This window comes from Corvus moneduloides, chromosome 15 (genome assembly GCF_009650955.1).
Source record: "Corvus moneduloides isolate bCorMon1 chromosome 15, bCorMon1.pri, whole genome shotgun sequence".
NCBI lineage: Eukaryota > Metazoa > Chordata > Aves > Passeriformes > Corvidae > Corvus > Corvus moneduloides.
The window spans coordinates 16,281,834-16,301,653 of NC_045490.1; the positions used below are offsets into that span (position 1 = coordinate 16,281,834).

Genomic DNA, 19,820 nt, shown 5'->3' on the forward strand with positions numbered 1-19,820 from the left:
TTGGTCTGAAGCATCGTTCCACCACATGCTGGATCGATCCCAGATTTCACAGCACCAGAAGGCCAGGCTGATACAGATCTCCACCAGCACGTGATGCAGAAAAGCTGGGATCCTATGGACAGACAGCACCAGAAAACATCAATCCCTTTCCACAAGTGGGTGCCAGCCCACCCATCCTCTTGGATGGTTCTGGAGCAGGTGAGGATAGTTGGATTGCTTTGGGAACACATTCAAGTAACTCTTCCCTCCGTCCAGTGCATCCCAGGTGTGTCTGTCCACATGCAGCCTACAGATCCCTGCATCAGCCCAAGAGCCCTGGAGATGTTCTCGCAATGGTTCCCAGAGGAGTCTGTGGCTGTTTCTCCAAGGCATCATTGCTTTTGTGTCAGGTGTTGTACAGACACTCCTTGCCCCGAAGACCTCCAAGATGTTCCTACTCACATGAAGTGTCTGGTGCCCAGACTCCCAGAGTGGAAGTCCAGAGGAAAACTGGACCCAACTCCTTCTCTCCAAAATCCCAGGTAGTATTTTGTACCTCAGTCTTCCCATTGTGAGCATCCCTTCCAGCGGGCAGTGACATCTGCAGTGTGTCTGAGCTGCCACCAAGAGCAGCTTAGCCCCCGGTTGAAGGTGGCAGTCTGCCATCCTCAGCTGGGAGTAACTGGCAGAGAGAAGCAAGATCTCGCAAAGTCTCCTCTGGGCAGCAGCGAAGAGACTCAGAGCCACGAGACTCACCACCCAATGGATGTGGGAAGGGGCAGCAGCTGATGTCAGACAACGCTTGGCAAGACAGCTCAGAGCGTTAAACCTGCAGTTTGCCTGGTGCACAAGTCCTGCTCCAGGTGCACATGCATGTGAAAATGCATTAAGAGCATCTTTCCTACACGAGGGCACAGCCAAAAATACCTTGTTTGACCAATCCACAGCCTCAGTTTGTGATCTGGAAGAAAATGGGCTTTTTCCTCCCTTTTTTCCCTCCCTGGAGGTCAAGCACTCAGCCACCCACCACTAGGAGAGAAGAGCAGCATCTCAGAGGAATTAGGCAGCCACATCCTTTTCTCCTCCTGGAGTTATTCAGATGCACTTTCTGGCACATCCCCAGCCTGTGCCAGCCCCTCCAGCAGGCACCACGACTGCTTCGGGTCTCACACAACCTCACCTGGCAGTGGTGGTTGAGCCTGACCTCCCTGCCAGGCCACTTCTCCTGGGCACAACTCGATGCCAAATTCATTTTACAGGGACTTCTTTGTGGGGGAGGCTTTGTGACCCCAAAGCCAGGATCCAACACTCCTCTCCTGCTTGTGTCACCAATCAGTGTCAGCAGAACAACTCCTTCTCCTCAGGGAGGGCTTTACAGGCACTATCCATGTGGAGTAGAGCTGTCAGGAGGCTTTGGTGGCTCCCCCACCTGTGAAAATTGCTGTAAAATATTTACGGCAAAACCCTAGGAATACACACGGCTGGAAATGAGGAGTCTAAAAATAAACCAGCCAGGGAAAAAAGAGAGAGATACAGGCTTCCTTCAGACGCAATTGGAGAGAAAATTGAAGTAGCGTAACTGCCTCTAAATATAGAACACAATTATGGGAATCAAGGAGCACATTTAACAAAAAAATCACCGCCCAGAATCCTGAGGCTGCCATGGCTCTGTGGTGTCTCAGCAGATGCAGAACATCACAGATCCCTGCAAACCATGGAGCAGGGAAATATCCCCCTGTGCAGGGCAAACCCACAGCTCCTCTCCAAGGGACCCAGAGAGATTCCTGGTGGGGATCAGCTGCATTGAGCACACCCTGAGATTTGGCCACACGGTTGTTCTGCATGCCAGGGAGACCCAAGAGCTGCACCTTCCTGTAATGCAGATGCTTCTGTGCCAGCCCTGGGGGGACTTCTCCATGAATGGAGCTCACAGATTCTAAGGAGAGCCAGGCAGGGAGATGGGGCTGCTTTGGGAAGCCAAAGGCACCCAATCTCTCTCTTCCATGTGTCTGGTTTCCCCAGGGATCAGCCTTGGTGATCTTCCACATGTGTCCCTTCCAAGGGGTCAGGATTTCTCTGCCCATTCTTGTCCATCTCACCATGCTCCAGGAGCCACCCGAGGAGCTAAGATGGGGGATCAAAGGCAATGGGGAGCTGGAGCATGTCCCAAGAACAATGGGAGAGTGCAGAGCTGCGCTGCTGCCTTCATCCGGCGAGGCTTGGGGCTGCAGCAAAGTGGGGCGTGATGTGTGCAAAGGCAAATGTCACCCAAATCAGGACTTGGCCCTACCACCTTTATCCCCGGGTCTGGTCACTCAACACCTCCTTTGCACACTGCTGTTGGGTGACATGGGCCCTGTGGCAGGAGGGCAGGACCCTTCAGCCTTTAACCTTCTGGGAAATCAGTGCTGAGGTGTCTTTGGTCAGGGGGGAGTGCTGAGCTCTCTGGTTGATTTGGAGGCCCCACAGGACATGCAATGAATGTTTGGGATGGCCTGTAACCCAGCCAGGTCAGCTCCAGGGCAGTGGGCATCCTGGGGGGGTTGGAGCAGAAGAAGCCCAGGCTATGGGTGTGCTTTGCCTGGCCTCCAGCATGGGCAGCACTGTGAGGGCCGGGGACTTCTCTCATGGCTCTGGGCATTCATAGAATCATAGAATGGTTTGGGTTGGAAGGGACATTACAAATCATCTAGTTCCAACCTACCCATTGCAACAGGGTTGACTCAGCATAGCAGATCCCTCTCCTGTTAAGTGAGTTCAGCTGGGACTTTTGGATACCTGTTCCTGTCACTGAGCAGGAAGAGGGGACTGAGAGCTGAGCTGGATGGAGCCATGGGTGCCACCTCAGGGACTGTGCTGCTGTGACAGCACCACATTGTCAGTGAGTCCCCTACAGCCAGAGAAACAGATTTCCTACGGAGGGGCTGAACAAGGGACCTGTTTTGTGGGGGGGTCAGTGCTGCATGGCAGCACAGTGCTGGCAGGACTGGACCCAACATCTCCACTCCAGTGAAGTCACTGAAATAGGTGCCAGGACACAGAACATGCCAAGCATCCTGACGTCTCTTGGCACAACTGAAAACTTCCATGGTTGAAGTGAAGGGCTATCTCCAGGTCTGCAGTTGGAATGGCATCCCCCTGGGAGATGTGTGGGTAGCATTCACTCACCTCAGTGAGCCTCCACTCCTGAGCCCTGCAGTGAAGGTCAAATATCCATGCCAGGTAGAAAAACACCCACCTATGTCTCTGTGGGCATAAAGGTCTTTACTGAACCAGAGCATCTCTCATATGAGGAAAGGATGAGGGAGCTGGGGCTGTGCAGCCTGGAGAGGAGAAGGCTCAGGGGTGCCTTATCCGTGTGTTTAAATGGATGGCAGTGAAAAAGAGGGAACTGGACTCCTCTCAGCAGTGTCCAGGACATGAGGCAAAGGGCCCAAATTAAAAAATAGCAAATCCAGTCGAAGACAAGAAGACACCTTTTTGCTTTGAGAGGGACCGAACACTGGCAGAGGTTACCCAAAGCAGTTGTGGTACTGCCATCCCTGGAGATATTCAAACCCTGACTGGGCACAGGCCTGGGCAGCTGACTCTGAGTGAGCTGGTGGAGCTCCTGGTGGAGCAGGAAATGTGGAAGAAGTCTCTTCCAGCCTCAACCAGTCTGTGATTCTGTCTATGGTGCCTGTCACAGCTCCCCATTTGCCCCCCAAAGGGCCTGAGATTAATGCAGCCCACAGCTTGTTATTTCTTATTTTATTTATAATATAAAAAATGTTCAAGTGTTAAACAGTCAAGAGTTCTGACATTCAGACAATCCAGAGCAAACTTTGACAATCATCTTATGACAAATTAGCAGAGTTTTCTATCTGACCCCATCATGGGTGAGGAATAGAGGGTTTAGTTACTTTATTGCTAAAAGTTAAATGAAATAATACACTGTCAATTGTTGTATTATCTTCTCAGTCACAGCTTCACCATGCATCCAATCTACAGTATCTGAAATGCAAAGGACATGCAGAAGTAAAAATATAAAAAGAAAAAAGTCAGGCTACAATGTAAACAGGTTTGCTGCAGAGAACTGAGGAGAGGGGGGCACTTCCACGGGGGATGCTCTGCCTCCTGGACACGCAGGACTGTCTCTTTGCACCACAGAGCCGATGGCCAGAGCTGCTCCGAGTTTGGGAACGCGACGTCCGTCATCGATGGCAGGACGTGACGGTAACAACTGTCTTTACAACACGTGGCACGGCCGTACGGGAGAATCCGCTCGCTGGGCTGCCCCACGCACGGCCCTGCCCGGCCAAGGCAGGGGCCACAAGAGGAGCCCAAAGCGCTCGGGGTCCTACTGACCCCTGCGGCAGCGTGGCCGGCGACCGCCCGGCTCTGTGTCCAGGGTGACACGCGGCCGTCCGCGCCATGGCACCGCCGTGGGGGTGTCCCCCGGCACCCCGGCCAAGGGCGTCACGCAGGACACCGCAGCTCCGGCAGCCCCACGGCCAACGCTGCGCCGCTCAGCCGAGGGGAGGCCGCGGCCAGCACGGCGGTGGGGCGGCCATGTGGCCACGGGCACCGCGGCCGAACGAGCCCTCGCCCGCCGGGACCACCGCGCGGGGCCGGCTGCCAGGGCAGGCTCAGCGACCCGGATTCAAGGGTACGTGACGGGTGTGACCCACCGCGGTCACAGGGGTGTCTGCCTCGCTTCACCACGAACCTGTGCCAGCCCCGCTCCAGACCCACCGGTGAGATGGCCAAAGGTTGAGAGCTGTATTGTAAGGGCTGCTGCTGCTGCGCCATTTGGTTTTCTCTTTCTACCTGTGTGGCAAAAGAAACGTTATTTCTGCATTTCAGCACGGTGCTGTTGGGTTTCTTTTTCTCCTGATTTAAGTGAAAATACAAGTAGTTTACAGGGCAAGACACATCCTCGTTAGACATGATAATGGAAATGCTCCCACTCATGTCCTTAATGTGTGTTTAAACAATACTTTAAAGAATAAGATCATTAATAGCAGGGTACGGGGCAAAGTGGCAAGGCTGTTTTCTTCCAACAGAAGAGCGCCCTTTTGACAGGTTGTCTCCCAAACAAAAATCTATGATCTTAAAAATGCTACTGAAACAGAATCCTCGGCATGAATCCCAGCACTAGCATACAGCAAAAGGCACCACGATAGTTTTGTTTTCTATTTTTAAGTAGTCAAAAATTGGCCCACTTTTTTTCAACTTTATTGTTTGTTTTCTCTTCTTCTTCTTCTTCTTTTTTTTTTTTTTTTTTTACTTTTTTTTCTCGGAAGCTGTAAATCAAGACATTACATATAAATAGAGATTCCCTATAAAAAAGTCATTGTCGTTAGCTATTATAAGACAACTTTGCTAAAATGAAAATAAAACATTTTTATTTGTTATATTTTTTGGGGTTTTTTCCCCTCTTTTATATAAAATAAAAATATTTATTTGTTTTGTTTTGTGTTTTTGTTTTGTCTCGTCTCGCCTCCCTCCTCTCGGCCTCCTCCGTGCGGGTTACGGCTGCGGGAGCAGCGGGAGGAGCCTAGAGAGGGTCGGGGTCCGCTTTGAGGCTGCCGCGGCCGCCGTCGCCGTGCGCGCTGTGCCCGCGGCACGAGTAGTGAGTCCGGCTGTCGCCCGGCCGGTGCAGCGGCGGCGACTCCGTGTGCGCCGCCTCATTGTTCTGAGTGCTTAGGAACGGCGTGCTCTCGGCCACCAGCTCCTCGTCAGACTCGCTGTAAGAGGCGCTGCTCAAGGAGAAGGAGTCCCGGACGGCTCTGGCTCTGTGAGGGATGTGCCCGTTCAGTTTGGATTTTTTCCACCGCCTGTTGCTGCTGGCTGTTTTCTTTGGCTGCTCTAGCGCTGTGACATACTCCTGCGTCGTCTCGTACTCGTCGTCCTCTGTGATGCGGAAGGGGCTGGAGGGCAGGCTCCCCATGCTGTCGTTTAGGTAGGTCTTCCTTTGGTAGTAGCTGTCGTACCTCTGCGTGTCCTGGAAGGGGAGCTGGTACCGCCGCAGGAGGGGCTGCTGCTCCTCCACGCGGAAGCTGATGGGGGCCGCCGGCGGCAGGGACACGGCGTGCGCCGAGTTCGGGGAGGTGATCTCGAAGGTGGGCACCTGCGTGGTCATCGAGTAGTGGAAGTCAACAGGCGACAGGCGTGCTGGTGTGGTCAGGGCCGACACGTACCTGGAAAAGCAACGCCTCTGTTCAGACACCGAACAACCCCAAAAAACACCAGCTGAGCCCGCGCCGGGCTGAGCACCTGGCCCAGGGACCCACGAGGCCTCCAGTGAACCTGCTCGTGGAGGGACCTCGCACTGCTGTGCCGAGGGAGGGTGAGCTGCTGGCTTCAATGGGCACTTGGGCAGCATGTGCTGAACATCCCCAAGCTGCTTCTCCCGAGGGACTCGGTGCACAATTCCCACTCTGCATCGCTGCAAACCCCGCAGCATCTCCCAGCGGGCTGAGTCACGGCTTCACTGCCTCTCATCTGCCTGACAGCTGCTTTCTGTTCCCTCTGGAGCTGCCAGGCATGTCTCTGAGGAAGGTCCCTGGAATTCCCTCCCCCTGCTCAGGCCGCAGATGGGGAAACCCTGGGCATTGCTTTCTCTGACTTAGCAAAAATCTTGTGTCTCAAGAAGCCACCTACCACTTTCATCTACTCCAGTGAAAACATCAGTGTAGTCACTCACTGGTCTGGTCTAGCCCCTCTCCAAACAGCCCTTCCTTCAGCATCACCTCTTTCTAAGGAGCAGATCTTATTTCCTCTTGACATTCCCAATGGTGTCTCTGCCCAGTTCCACCTGCCCAGGCTCCCTCACTCATCCCGGGCCATTTTACCCTTGTGTTTTGTGATGTATGAGATCTCCATAGGAGCTGGGTCAGCCTGCCTGAATGGACCAGCAACAGGAATGAGAGCAGGAGATGCTGCCTTTCTCCTCTGCCCCATGGACAAGTTCCACTGCCTTGAAGGGTAACTGCCCAAAAGCGACCATGTGGCCACCAAGAGTCACTCATGGCTACCTGCAAAGGGCTGGAGCAAGGGTGGAGATGTGCTTCTGCTCCATGAGGAACCAGACTGGGGAGAGGACAACTGTTACTGCCTCTGCTGGTGTCTCAGCTCTGCAGCTGTGTTCCTTGGAAAGCTGGGTCATACCAAGTCGTGTCCCAGGGCTGTGCCCACATGCAGCACCCTCTCACCTGGCCATCCAGGACTGTGCTGAGGACAGACACCTTTTCCCCAGGTACCTGAGGGCCAGACCCTGCTGGAGCTACCCAGGGTGTTCTCTCAGTTGCTGACTGCAGCCAGGCATATTCCACTCCTGTCATCCCTGTGCTCCAAACCTACATTGCCAGCAGGGTGCAGAGCTGGCTGCTGCCCCGACCAGAGCGGCCTCCTGGCGTAGTGGCTTCCTCTGGTAGGACCAGAGCTGAAGTTTCCCCAATTCTACCATGGCACTGCTGCTCTAGGGCTGGCAAAGGCAAACGTTTTTGGGTTTGGCACAGAGGCATGGCTTTCCTCTGCTGTGCTGTGGTGGCACCAAGCAGTGGGGTCTGACCTCTCGCTGTGGGGTGAGTCCCGCAGGGAATCCACCGAGTCGCGGTACTGCGTCGTGGGCCTCCGCTGGTCCTCGATGCAGAAGGTGGCCCCGCGGCGAGCCCGTGCCTCCACGCACGCAGGGCTGTTGCATTTACTGGTTCCCACTGAGGACAGCACTATCCCAGACTGGGAATCTGAAGTCAGACTCTCTGTTCGCTCCAAGCTCCAGGTGTGGCTTTCGTGTCTGTGGAGCAAAGCCCGTATGGACAGTGAGCAAGGAATCCCCACCCAGCTCGTCTCCAAAGACCTGCACACAGGCACTGCTCACGCTCAGCTCTGTACCTCTGCACTGGGGTCCCCCTTCTCTCTCTCTCTCTCTCTCATTAGGATACATCTGGCCAGGGATGCCCAGATTCCCAACCCTACCTTTGATTTGCCTTTCTTTGCTCCTTCTGGGAGATGCCATTAGAGGACAAAGAAAGTAAACCAATGCAATAGCAGGTATTTATCCCACCACTGCATAAAAGGCTGGGAGGAGGATGGGACAGCCTCTGGAGAGAGGCCAGGGCCATTCTGCTTTGTGCTTGCAAAGTGTTCTGGGTGTGGAACAACACATTGGCTATGCCAAGGCAAGTCAGCCAAGTTCCTTCAAATGTGCCACCTGCACTGCCAAGTGACAGCCCCTTTGGAATCGCTACCAGAGAGGAGCCAGGAGAAGCCACTCAAAATTAGCAGAGCAAAGTCTACCAAAGATTCTGGCAGCAAAACACTTTCAAGGTGCTAGACAAAGACTATGATGTGCTGAGCAGTTGGAGCCCCACCTGCCCCAGTCTTGGTGCAAGGAGGACATCCCACAAGGACTCACCGGGGACACGCGGGGCCACCTGCATGCTGGGGTCCCACTGCTGCCACGGCCACCACGCTGACCCCCACCATTGCAGAAATACATGATCCATTAGAGCAACCCCTCTGAACGCCCAAACTGCGCCAGATGGAGCTGTGTGGGTGGAGGACTTTTGGGTGGGGGTTTACAGAGGAGAGCAGCCCTCATTAAGACTTCCCAAGAACTTGTTAATTATTGATGGCTCCAGGCACATGCTCATTTATAACTTCAAACAGCGTCCTCATTAGAGGCGCTGATGGACTAAAATGGAGCCTGATTATGCCAGTAGTTTGCCTCTGGCATGACTTCAAGAAGCACCTGCTTGCTGCACTTGACTCAGGAAAATGAGGTGGCAGGTAGCCAGGACCAGAAGCTACACAAGGTAGGTTCCTCCCTACAGCTGTCATGAGCTAATGCTGCCCTCCAGACACACCTTTGCATCTTCAGAAGGTGCCCAGGGATGGCCCAGGCCTTTGAAGTGAGTATGGAAGGCCAGCAAGGTGCAGCTGTGCAGGCACAGGAGCCTCTGTGCACCTGGCTTAAGCTCGAACACACCTAACCAGGGCTGGGCTGAAGAGTATGAATGCACAAAAACCTGGAAAACGTATCATCTAGCTCACAAGGAGTGGGATTTCCCTGGGAAAAGGAGTCATTCCCAGCGCATCAAGTCATCCCTGGCTCCCTCTCTACTTGCTGTGGGTATAGCCAGAGGAATCTGGGGAGGAATTCACCTGAAAACCCAAGTTCAACATCTGAAGTTGATCTTGCCCATTGTAACTGAGAGTACTTGCTCAACCCTGAGGAATGCCTGGACCCTAAGGAAACCTGCCTGGAGCCATCTATGAGCTTTAGCTGGAAGAATTCCTGCATTCCTGCATGAATGGAGACAACCCCATCAGGCTAATGAAGGATGTGAGCCACTTGTATCAAAGGCAAGTGATCTCCAAGGAAAACCAGTCTCTGGAAGAAGCACAAGAGCTGTCTAAGAGGAGGAACTGGAACATCCAAACTCAAAACAACACAGGACTTTCTTTAGGCCATTTGAAGAACTCTTCTGGACATGATAAAAATAGGGAAATCCATCTGCAATTTAAATGTTCTCAAAAACCTTGAGAAATCCAGGTTCCAAGCTGTGCTGTTCTTTCCCCAATGGTTATTTTGAAATGAAAACAAAAAATATGTCTCATCCTGTGTCACAAGCATGATTGGTACTTTCCTGCTAGACTCACTTTTCCCAAAAGCTTCAGAATGACTTCCAGTGAAAGAGGTGCCACCACCTGAGGCTGATAAATTGCACAAGAGCATTTTCTTTCTGGTCGAAACCTGTGACTTCCAAGTCAGACCCTGACTCTGAGGAACCGATCAAAACATTTTGTGGTGTTTTGTGTACTTTGTCTCCCACAAGGCAAATACGTTTTAAATATGAAACAGATAACCTGTGTGTGCTTAATGAAGTACTTCAGATGTCCAGTGTGGCTGCAAACACAAACCTGCAAAACCTTTCCTACATGCATCCTCCCGTTTGGGTCTGTGCAAAGCATGGAAGCACAGGTTCATTTCCTCCTGTTTTCCAGCTCTGTCAGTGCTGCAGGATCCTGCTGGCACCTCCCTGCAGGTCAAGGAACACACTTTTCCATACCTCTCACTAACCAGCTGTGCCTGCAAAGTCCTGCAGGGTGGACATGGCCTGTATGCCACTACAGAGCCAAACACCAAGTGAAAACAGAAAGGGAGGTGAAAGGAAAACCTTAGAATCTCACACCATCCTATGGCAAATAGCAGGAGAAAGATCCAGAGAAAATGGTATACATCACCTCTGGCTGGACGTTGGAGTGGCTGTGGAGCAGTGGTGAGATGGGGAGCAGGAGTGACTTCCCGAAAAGGTTGTCTCTGTTTCCCTTCGGATCACATGCTCAGTGGCAGAAACATTCTTAGAAATATACTGCAAAATATGAAGAACCATACAGATCAGCCACCCGTCTGTGAAGCCACCTGCTGCTGAAGAAAAATTAAGTGGCCTGATTATTTCTGATGAAATCAGGTGAGGACTGAGTGAACCCAGAAGGTCTGCACCCTACGGGAGGGGACAAGGAGAGTGGAGGCTCTTCTGTGCCCCTTCACTTTGAACACTGGAAGAGGGCTGTGGTCCAGGGACTGCAGAAGGGTCTGGAGAGCCAGGGGGTTCCCCAGAGGACAGTGGTACCACGTGTAGCTACTGAGCAGAGACACCTCTCTGCCCACAGCAGGCACCTGACCGAGTACCAGCAAAAAGAGAACAACGTGAAATCTGTCACAGGTGAGTCCTACAGAAACACCAGATGTGATCCAAATATTTATCTGAGATACTCCTTCATCTAACAGCCAGTCCTGCTTTTCACAGGGACACTAAGCTCTCTGGGAGAGTCAGTACTATGGGACCAGAGGGCTGTGGTTCTTAGAACTCCCTTTCCCCCATCCTTCATGGCTGGGATCCAACCTAGCTGAATTTTAACACCCAAAGGGTGACCCAACAGAGCCTGCAGGTGATTCATTGGACTCATTTCTAACAGTACTTCTTGTTTGGCTCTGCCTCCCCCGTCCCTTTTTCTGACCCCTTTCAAGGCCCTGGTTCAGCAAGGCACTTAGGCCCACTGATGGCCCTGTTGAGTTCACGGGGTTTGATGGGAATCTCATGCGACTGAAGTCACAAGAGTGGCCGAACTGCCCTCTGGATCCTGTCCTAAAGAGACTTAAATTGTTCTCATTGGTGTGACAGTGGCATCCCACCAGGACTCGCCACCTTGCCCAGGACAGAACCCTTGGCGTGGGCAGGTGGGCTGATGGACAGCTGACCACATCACCACGATGTGCTTCACCACGGTGTCTCTGGTCACTGCCACGCTGATCCCATTTGTCATCCCGCAAAGTGGGACTTGACAGGATAGCATAATAAACAGGAAACACTGGGAACATCTCTCCTAGTGGAAATCAGGGTCACACTTGGTTAATCAAAACAAGCCTATCCCAAATGTCCGAATCTCATCCTGTACTTCAAAGCAAAATCACATTTCCCTTCAGAGGTTGGTTTTGGAAATGTTTCTATGCATGTCTATCTTATCTTTTTGCCCAAGTTTGTTTGCGTTTTTCTCCTCACACATACGCACGCAGGTGTGTAAGGATACACATCCACGTCAAATCCCTGGTGGAAAAGAGCCCCTCAGCAGCATGCAGGGAGATGGAGACAAAGGGTCTTACATCAGCCATTTGGATTTCCTCAGGATCCAAACGTGGATGGCTTGGCCCGTTCGCAAGGCTCCGGTTTTGATGAGCAGGACACATGTTCTGCCGCAAGTGGTTATGCATTTGTTTTCTTTGTTTCCTTTAGAACAGAAAAAATCTATTAGGAACACTTCTCTCATGGGGCTCTCTGCCCCCAGAGATGAAAGAAAAGGCAAATCTTGGACATGTGAATGTTCCAATGGTGTTTGCGGAAAGTTGCAAACAACAAGAAACAAAGCGTGCAACACTTAACACCTCCTACTGCCTTTCTGAACAAAAGGTGAACTTCTCTTATCATGGACAATTTGGGAAGCTGGGTCCAGGGTCCCCTTTTCAAGACAAGGCCCAGTACAATGCAGCAGAGCCAGCTGGCAGCAGAGGAGAAGAGTGGAGAGAAGGAAAAGGGGGAGTCCTGACTTGGCCTTGGTGACAAAGCACTTGACCTGTCCTGCATTAAGGACAAAGTGCCAAAGCCTACCCATGCCCATGGTGGGACACTGCTCCACGAGACCCACAGAGTCCCAGGGGCACCCTGAACTGAGGTGCAGGCAGAGTAGAGCGAAAACTGCTGTCCAGGCAGGGAAGGCTGACCATAAAAGAGGTTCCCAAGTCTCCTGTTCCATTAGAATTGCTCCAAAAGTCCCTGCAATGTACATAGCTGAGCCCACAGCTCCTGAACAACAGCCCAGTGTGCTTCTGCTGGCAGAAGCTGAGCTGCTGGCTTGGGGGCCAGCTTTTGCCTGTAACACAGCATCACCTGGCTGGGCCAACTGATGCTGTTCCAGGGGATAAGCAAATGGTGCCAGGAAAACATCCTATTGAGACACAGCCTGGTAGACAGCTTCACCAGCCTCCTGCATGAGACCTTCCTGGGGGTACCACAGCACATCATCTCCTGAAAATTGCATTTGGGTGAAAAGCACGAAAGTGTGGAACATGAACACTGCCACTCACTAACCTCTGGCCAGTTCTTGCCTGCCAGCCCCCCATACTCACTTGGTTTTACAGTAAGCTACCACACAGACGATGCCCACCACAAGCAAGGCAACACAGATTCCCGTGATGGTTAAAACCCTCTTCTGGTAGAGCTCTTCTGCTTCTGCAAATGGAGAGAAAGGAACCGGTTACCGATGGGCTCCAGCACCAGGGCTGCGTCTGGCTGCACAGGAACCAGCACTGCGTGGGGTGAGACAGAGGACAGGGCTTGGGCAGACCTCCTACCAATCCACTGCCCATCTAATGGCTGCCCCAGGCCTGAGCCCAGCTGGCCCAACCTTACTCACCCCTCAAAAGACTCTTTGTGTCTCCCTGTGCCTTTGCCCTCTCTCACTCGGTAGCTCACCCCTTCTGCACTCACACTTCTCACCTTCCCTTCTTTTCCCACAGTGACTAATCTCAAAAAGCCCCAAAAATCTCCTCTCCCTTCCAGCAGATCCACCCCTTTCCGGTGCCTTGGTCACCTAGCACAGAAGCCCTAGAGCATGCCCCACTCACCATGAGCACACACGTCCTGTGATCCCTTATCACAGGCTCTGCTCTGCCCGGCTCAGGATGCCCGTGCCTTGCAGCAGCTGCATGCCCTGGAGCTGGGTGGTGTGGGAGGACCACCGAGCAACAGGCCCCAAAGCATGTAGGTGCTGAAAGGGACATCCTGGAACAGTCAAAAAGCAGCATGAGGATGGAAAAGTGATAGCGTGTCAGGCAAAGAAAAAAAGGGAGTGGAGTAATCAGACTGTAGGAACCAGTTATGGATTTTTAATGAAAGCCTAGGAGGCGATTGATTCCATTGCACCAGGTAACTCAGAGGCACACACAAAACGTAAGCAGCTTGCTGCTGCCTCTCTCAAATACCAGCATGTGTCACGGGCTACCTTTCAAACCAGAAGAGCCAGTCACTTGCATCAAAACCCAGACTGTGCTGGAAGTGAGGTGATTGATTCCCATCAACCAGAGCTCCCAGGAAATGCTTGGATCTCGCTTGGAGTGTAACTGTACTGCACCTAGGCAGCAACACCATGGCAAGGACACCTCTTCCTCCATGGCTACAGCAGAGCAGATGTGACATCCAGCAAGCTCCACTGAGAGCAGCAGAGGCAATTTGGTTCTCCAGCTGGATGACTGAGAGAAGGATTCAGTGCCGAGCTGCCATGAGTGTTTCAGTTCAGCAGCTATGAACGATGTCCTCATGCCCCCACACTATGTGTTAGTGTTAAAGCTACTGGGGTTTGTGCCTTCTTTAATATTCATTGAATTTTTTTTTCATCTAGATTAGGCAGTAAAGGTCATGCCATGGTTGAATGTGCTCAGTGTGCTTTACCACACCACTCAAAATGCCTTGAACAGACCACGTGATACCCCTGTGCTACCAAACACTCAAATACAAAACCAGAAGAGAAACAGGTCTGGTCCCAGAAACCCCTGGGACTGGACTTCAGGGAAAAAAAGTGAGCGGGAAGCAAGGAAACATTCCAGACAACTGCATATTTAGAACAATTTCAGCTTGCCTTTCTAGGTTGGAAAAAGCATTTTTGGAGAAAAAAAGGTGCTAGGAAAAATGTGCTACCTCTTTCTAACTCTCAAAATGGGAATGGAGAAAGGTTTGGTGAACAAGGGCTGGGAAGTAAGACAACCCTGGCATGAAGATGCAAAATACAATAAACAAAGCATTCTTGTGGGTCTTTTTTTTCCCCTACAAGGCACCAGGTGGAGCTGGAATGGGGGAAGAACACACTCTGGGGCGAAACTTCTCCTTCAATGACATGTTTCTTTTGTATGGGTGCCCTATTCCAGGCATCACAACCATGGCAGACACGTTTTCTCACTCTTGCACATCTTTGGGACCCGGATTACAGTTGTACAGCTCTCTCCTTCAGACAGGAGTTTTAGAGATTTTACATAAATTAGGAAAACCAGCTGGGATCACATCCTGGTTATGGATGGCACTGGGCAAAAACTACTTTAACAAAAAAACCCAAAAAGGCTGGGAGGGAGGTCACTTTTCAGCATGGACTCATCCATCAAGCCAATTTTTCCAAAGATTCTTCACCAGCAGTGTTTTTTGCTACAAAGACTTTTTTCCCTAAGTATAAATCATGCCCTTTGAATCGTGGAGGAGGAAGAAAGAGCAAAGACATTAAAACTACGGGGGGTTATTTTGGTTTGGGTTTTTTGTTGTTGTTGTTGGTTGTTTGGGTTGGTTTTTTTTTACCTATAACAGGACAAAATTCTTTGGCCAAGGCTCAAATCCCAGCCTTTGTTCTGGTGATCATGTCGGTATGAGACCCTGACTCTGGCGTGTCTGACTGTCCTGAACCTTCACCTGAATTGCACGGGGAATGTTTCAGTTGGTCAGCAATGCAGATTTGGCCTCTCTGTCTCGAGCTGACAGCTCTGCTACGTGAAGCAGTGAAGTGTGAGGCTGTGCATCACTGCTGCAAACTAAAAATTGAATGATCTGCTGATAGTAATTTAGCTTGGCTCCCACCATCTCATTAAAGTTGATGCTCAATAACAGTATCTTCATGCTGCACAAAACCATCTCAACAACAACAGAAAGGAAAGAACAGAGTGCACGCTGCAACTTTGTATTTGGGCAGGTGAGATCCCAGAGCAGGGCTCGTCCGTTTGTGTCTCTACGCTCTACAAACACCACGTCTTCAGCAGCAGCAGCATCGGCACTTTACAGCACTTTACAGCTATGAACAAACCATGGGGTGCCACACAATGCCAACAGTCACAGTCCAGCCACGGTGTCCCAGCAAGGCATGACAGTGACAGACGAATGACAGAGGAGAGACGGCTGCAGACTGGGAACAGGATGTGTGCGGTTCTGTGGTGACATTGAGAATGGATGAGGAGAAGGACAAGAGGTCAACAAAAAAGGGATGTCAAAAATCCTCCGTTTTAAAGTTCGTTTAAGTGTATTAGCATTAGCAGCACCGCTTTCTCTGAAGTGCCCTGACTACAAAATTCACACATTTTCTGCATCGGGGAAGGACTGCTGGGGGTTGCACTCCAGTCCTGGGGGATCAGGCATGCAAAACCTAGAGGAGATAGATTTCTCCAGCTTCAGTTAGGGAATGTCCCTCCATCTCAGGGACCTCAGAAGGCAAGTTAGGATCCTCAGCTGAAATACTGGTGTCCCCATACCTCTAGCAAAGGGAATTGAAGTATCCTCATGTGAAGATCTGCTCTAGCTGACGCTGCCAGGTCAATGCTTTTAAGTGATCAATCCTGGAATCATCACAGAATCCTAGAATGGTTTGGGTTGGAAGGCACCTCAAAGCTCATCTTGTTCCAACCCCCCTGCCATGGGCAGGGGCACCTTCCACCATCCCAGGTTGCCCAATCTCTCTGCTCCCACCTGAGCAGCCCTCCCTGCTCTTGGTTTGTACACTCCAGGGAAACCTTGCCTCAAGGATTTGATTTCCCCACTACTTATTCAAAGGATAACTTGATCTATATCTAAGACCAGACTGAGGAGAATGGAAGGAAAATAATATGGTTATGAGCAACTGGGCAGGAGCAGGTAAATGCCCAAAGGGGATATTTTTAAAAGCATTTGACTTACTGCAGTGTTTTCCCAAGCTTGCCACCGGGGTACTCAGCATTACACCCTCCACTCCCATGGGCAGCTACTGACTTCCTTGGGATAATTTTCTAGACTAACTTGTCTCATGCCATCTTTCTTGGAACAATTTCATCCTGCTCAAGGACCAAAATGAGCTGCTAGATTTCGGGAAGAGGAACGGCAAAGCCCATCTTGACTCTTTGCAGGATCCGGTGGAGGTTAGTGTGTCCGGGATGGCAGTTCCTAGAAAAGCCCTGATAGTTCTAGAACTTGTCTTCCCATTCCTGGAATGCCTGCCCGTTCCCCAAGGCAACCTTTTGGATGGACACAGACTCCAGCTTTTCAGTTAAATACACAAAAGCATGTTGAATGGAGACGTATGGCAATCGTAACATCCCAGTCATGCCACGCACACCACGCCGCTGCTTGGAACAAAGAAAAAAGTGCTGCTAAAAATACACGTGCATTTTTATAGGTTTGCATTTAGAATTTGTGCTTTGCTTTGCTTTGGTTTTGGTTGATGTTTTGGTGGTTTTTTTCAATCCAAACATCTATCTTGGTGCCAGGGAAGAGAACAGAATAGCTGATTTTTTAATCATCCCATTAAAGCCATAAATATAATGTGGGAAGCTCTTAATGGCTTCTGATTAATAAATGAATGGTTGTTCCATACCCTTTAATTCAAATCCAAGATGCTCTGCCAATGCAGAAAGAAGACAAGGAAGAGAAAGAGAAAAAGAAAACAGGTCTGTCAGAGAACTCTAAAATACAAACACACACACTGTGCAGTTACAGCAGGTTAGCTTTTGGTAGGCTCAGCAGCACTCACACAGAGACACTGTACGCTTCAGAGCATTTCAAACCCCCACCACAACTCACATGTTATGCAAAGAAAGACCCAAACAAATTGCAGTGGAAGTTAATTATGAATTCTTTCAGTTAATTATGAATTCTTTTGAGATGAGCCATGTTTGTTAGTACCTGATATGGAATTCACTGTTTAGGCAGGGAAAAAAAAAAAAAACAAACTAGGAAAGGTACACTTGTTCTGAAACAACTCCTGACAGGTCAAAACACATAGAGACTGCATGAGCCTGGTAGAAACCATTCATTCCCTTTCCACAGGGCAAATCTGCCCTGGCCAGTCTCCCACGCCCCGGTGTGCCCGGGGGCTGTGCTCCTGGGAGGAGCGCTGGGCACAGGGGTGTGAGGGCTCCTGCTGGGGCCTGGGGCTCGCCAGCACCGTCCTGCTGCCCACACCCTCACACCTGGCCCAGGGGCACAGCAGCCCTGGCAGCTCAGCCCCTCCAGCCCCTGGCCCTGCCAGCCCTGCCCCGGGCAGCCTGGAGCTGCCGCGAACCACGGATGCTGCGAGGGATGAGGTGCCTGGGCAAGGCAGTGCATCTAAAAGTGCAGATTGCACTGAAAGCTTCCCTCAAGCCTGTGGCCTTCCCAACTGCACTTCTGCCGTGGTTCTGCATTGTTTTAGTGTGCTGCAGAGAGCCCAGAGTGGAGCACGTGCTTTCAGATTCACACTCAGCACATCAGTTCATCTTGCAGAGACAGTGCTGAGCACAGGAGTTTATCCAATGAATCAACAGTGCAAAACAGGTATCCCGACTTTTTAGTAATTCTCCTGGTACAGACCTCACCTAAAGACAGCTTTTCTTACATAAACATGAAAGTTCTCCATACTTACCACCATACACAAAAGTGAGCTCTGCTGCTCCCAATCACCATACACACAAGATTTTTTGCAGCTTGGAGATGTCCAGATTTATTTACTCTATTTTCCATAGGAACTGCTTTTTGCTGCACAGAAATATTGGCTTTCTTTTGCAGTGCTGTTCAAAATTTAGGTGGGGGGGGGGATTAGCACTAATCGTTATGGAACATGTAAACACGTGTTCTAAAGCAGGTTCTTCTCTTCAAAACAATGCTGATGTTTGGGGGGTGTTGGGGAGGGGAGGAGTTGGGGTTCTTTAAGATCTTGTATAATTTAAAGGCCACAAAACCTGGCTGCTCTCTGCTTCACATCTCACATTTGTGTAAAAGGAACAGCAAACTCTACAGTGCATTTCACAGTCATTTTGTATGTGTGGCAGTGACGTGGACATAATGTGGTGGGCAGCAGAGAACTGGACAGAATATATCCATCCTAAACCACTTGGTTATCACATCCAGCCCTGACCTACTCCTAAGTCTTCCTACCATTGCACACACCTGTTTCCCCTGACACTGACAAATGCATGTAGAGATACCTCAGACTTCATCTATAAATCTCAGCTGTTGGTCCATCTGCATGCACACATTTCTCCCTGTTCCAGGATTTGCTGCAACAGCTGCAGCCAGAAATGGCTGCAATTCAAAACATTTTCATGGTTTTGCTCACATTTTCACTTTTTTGCAAACTCAGAAATGCCTGTGCGAACAGAGGGGGTGGGCAGGACCTGGGGAGCTTGAGCCTTCCCCTCTCATGTCAGAACTGCTGCTTCTTTTGGCTCCCCAGCCTCAGGGAGCAGATACAGCCAGCTGGCTGGGAAACCTGTGCCAGTGTCTCATTGCTGTCACAGGGAAGAATTCCTTGCTAATATCCAATCTAAACCTGCTCTCTGACAGTTTGAAGCCATTCCCCCTTGTTCCGTCCCTCCAGGCCCTTCTAAATCTCTCCATCTTTCTTGTCATCTCCCTTCAGGTACTGGACGGCTGCAATTAGGTCAGCCCAAAGCTTCTCTTTAGGCTGAACAATCCCAACTCCCTCAGCCTTTCCTGGTGGGCACATCCTGTGTCCTGGGACAGTTCACTCCACCTGTGTCCCACTCACCTTCCCAGTCAGACCACCAGCCTGGCACGCTTGCCTGCTGGGAGGCAGGAGGTCTAGGCAGGTCCTCTGGCTCCTCCAGACAGGGATTCATGCCAGGCTGATGGAGGTGGCTGCAATGAGGAGGTGTTTTGCACCTCAGGCTCGTGGCAGAGGGAAGCTTTGTGATGGCTGAAGTGAAGTGGATCAATCCCACCAGCAGAGACAAACTGAGAGATGCAGTGCTGCGGAGTGCAGCAGAGCTCTCCAGCTCGCACAGGACAAGCTCCATTGGAAGCAATTTATCCAGAGGCTACCACGCAAATAAACTAGAGTGAGACAGCCCTGAGATGGCAGCTGTAGGCTGAGCAAACTGGCACAGCATTTTTCTCATAACCTTCATCATCATCCTTCTGTCTGCTCTCCACACATCCTCCCTGGTCAGGGCAAGAGGCTACAGCTGAGCACCCTGAAGTGCTGTGAGACTCCCCAGGATAGCTGAACTGGGGACACAAGTTTCTTTGGAAAATCTCATTCCAAATGTGCCTCTTGAACCTTTCTGAAAATGCTGTTTCTCAGCATCCGACAAAAGACAAAGTCCTGCATTTGCTTCATCTGCAGTGACTTTCTGACTGTGATGTATTGGAGTTATTTTAAAAGATGAACAGACAAAAACATTTAATGTAAAGTATTCCCGTAGGAGTAACACCTCAAGCAAGATGACTCTCACTGAACTGTAGATTTATAGGATGGTTAAAATGGATAAAAGCCTTAGAAAACAGCTGTGAAAACTG

The 19,820-nt window shown here is 50.8% G+C and overlaps 1 protein-coding gene across 4 annotated transcripts in view; it reads right to left on the reverse strand.

The window, feature by feature from the left end:
* Positions 1-3,712: 3,712 nt before the first annotated feature.
* Positions 3,713-19,820, reverse strand: part of NRG2 (neuregulin 2) — a 156,313-nt gene continuing 140,205 nt past the window's right edge. For 2 of the 4 annotated variants that reach the window (XM_032124571.1, XM_032124570.1), the window contains 6 exons: positions 16,900-16,923; positions 12,653-12,755; positions 11,633-11,756; positions 10,213-10,340; positions 7,535-7,759; positions 3,713-6,161 (listed from right to left, as the gene is read on the reverse strand). In XM_032124571.1, the coding sequence (XP_031980462.1) occupies positions 5,519-6,161; positions 7,535-7,759; positions 10,213-10,340; positions 11,633-11,756; positions 12,653-12,755; positions 16,900-16,923 (1,247 nt within the window). In that variant the 3' untranslated portion in view covers positions 3,713-5,518. The remainder of the gene's footprint in view (positions 6,162-7,534; positions 7,760-10,212; positions 10,341-11,632; positions 11,757-12,652; positions 12,756-16,899; positions 16,924-19,820) is intronic. The other 2 variants (XM_032124569.1, XM_032124568.1) reach the window with 1 other exon arrangement.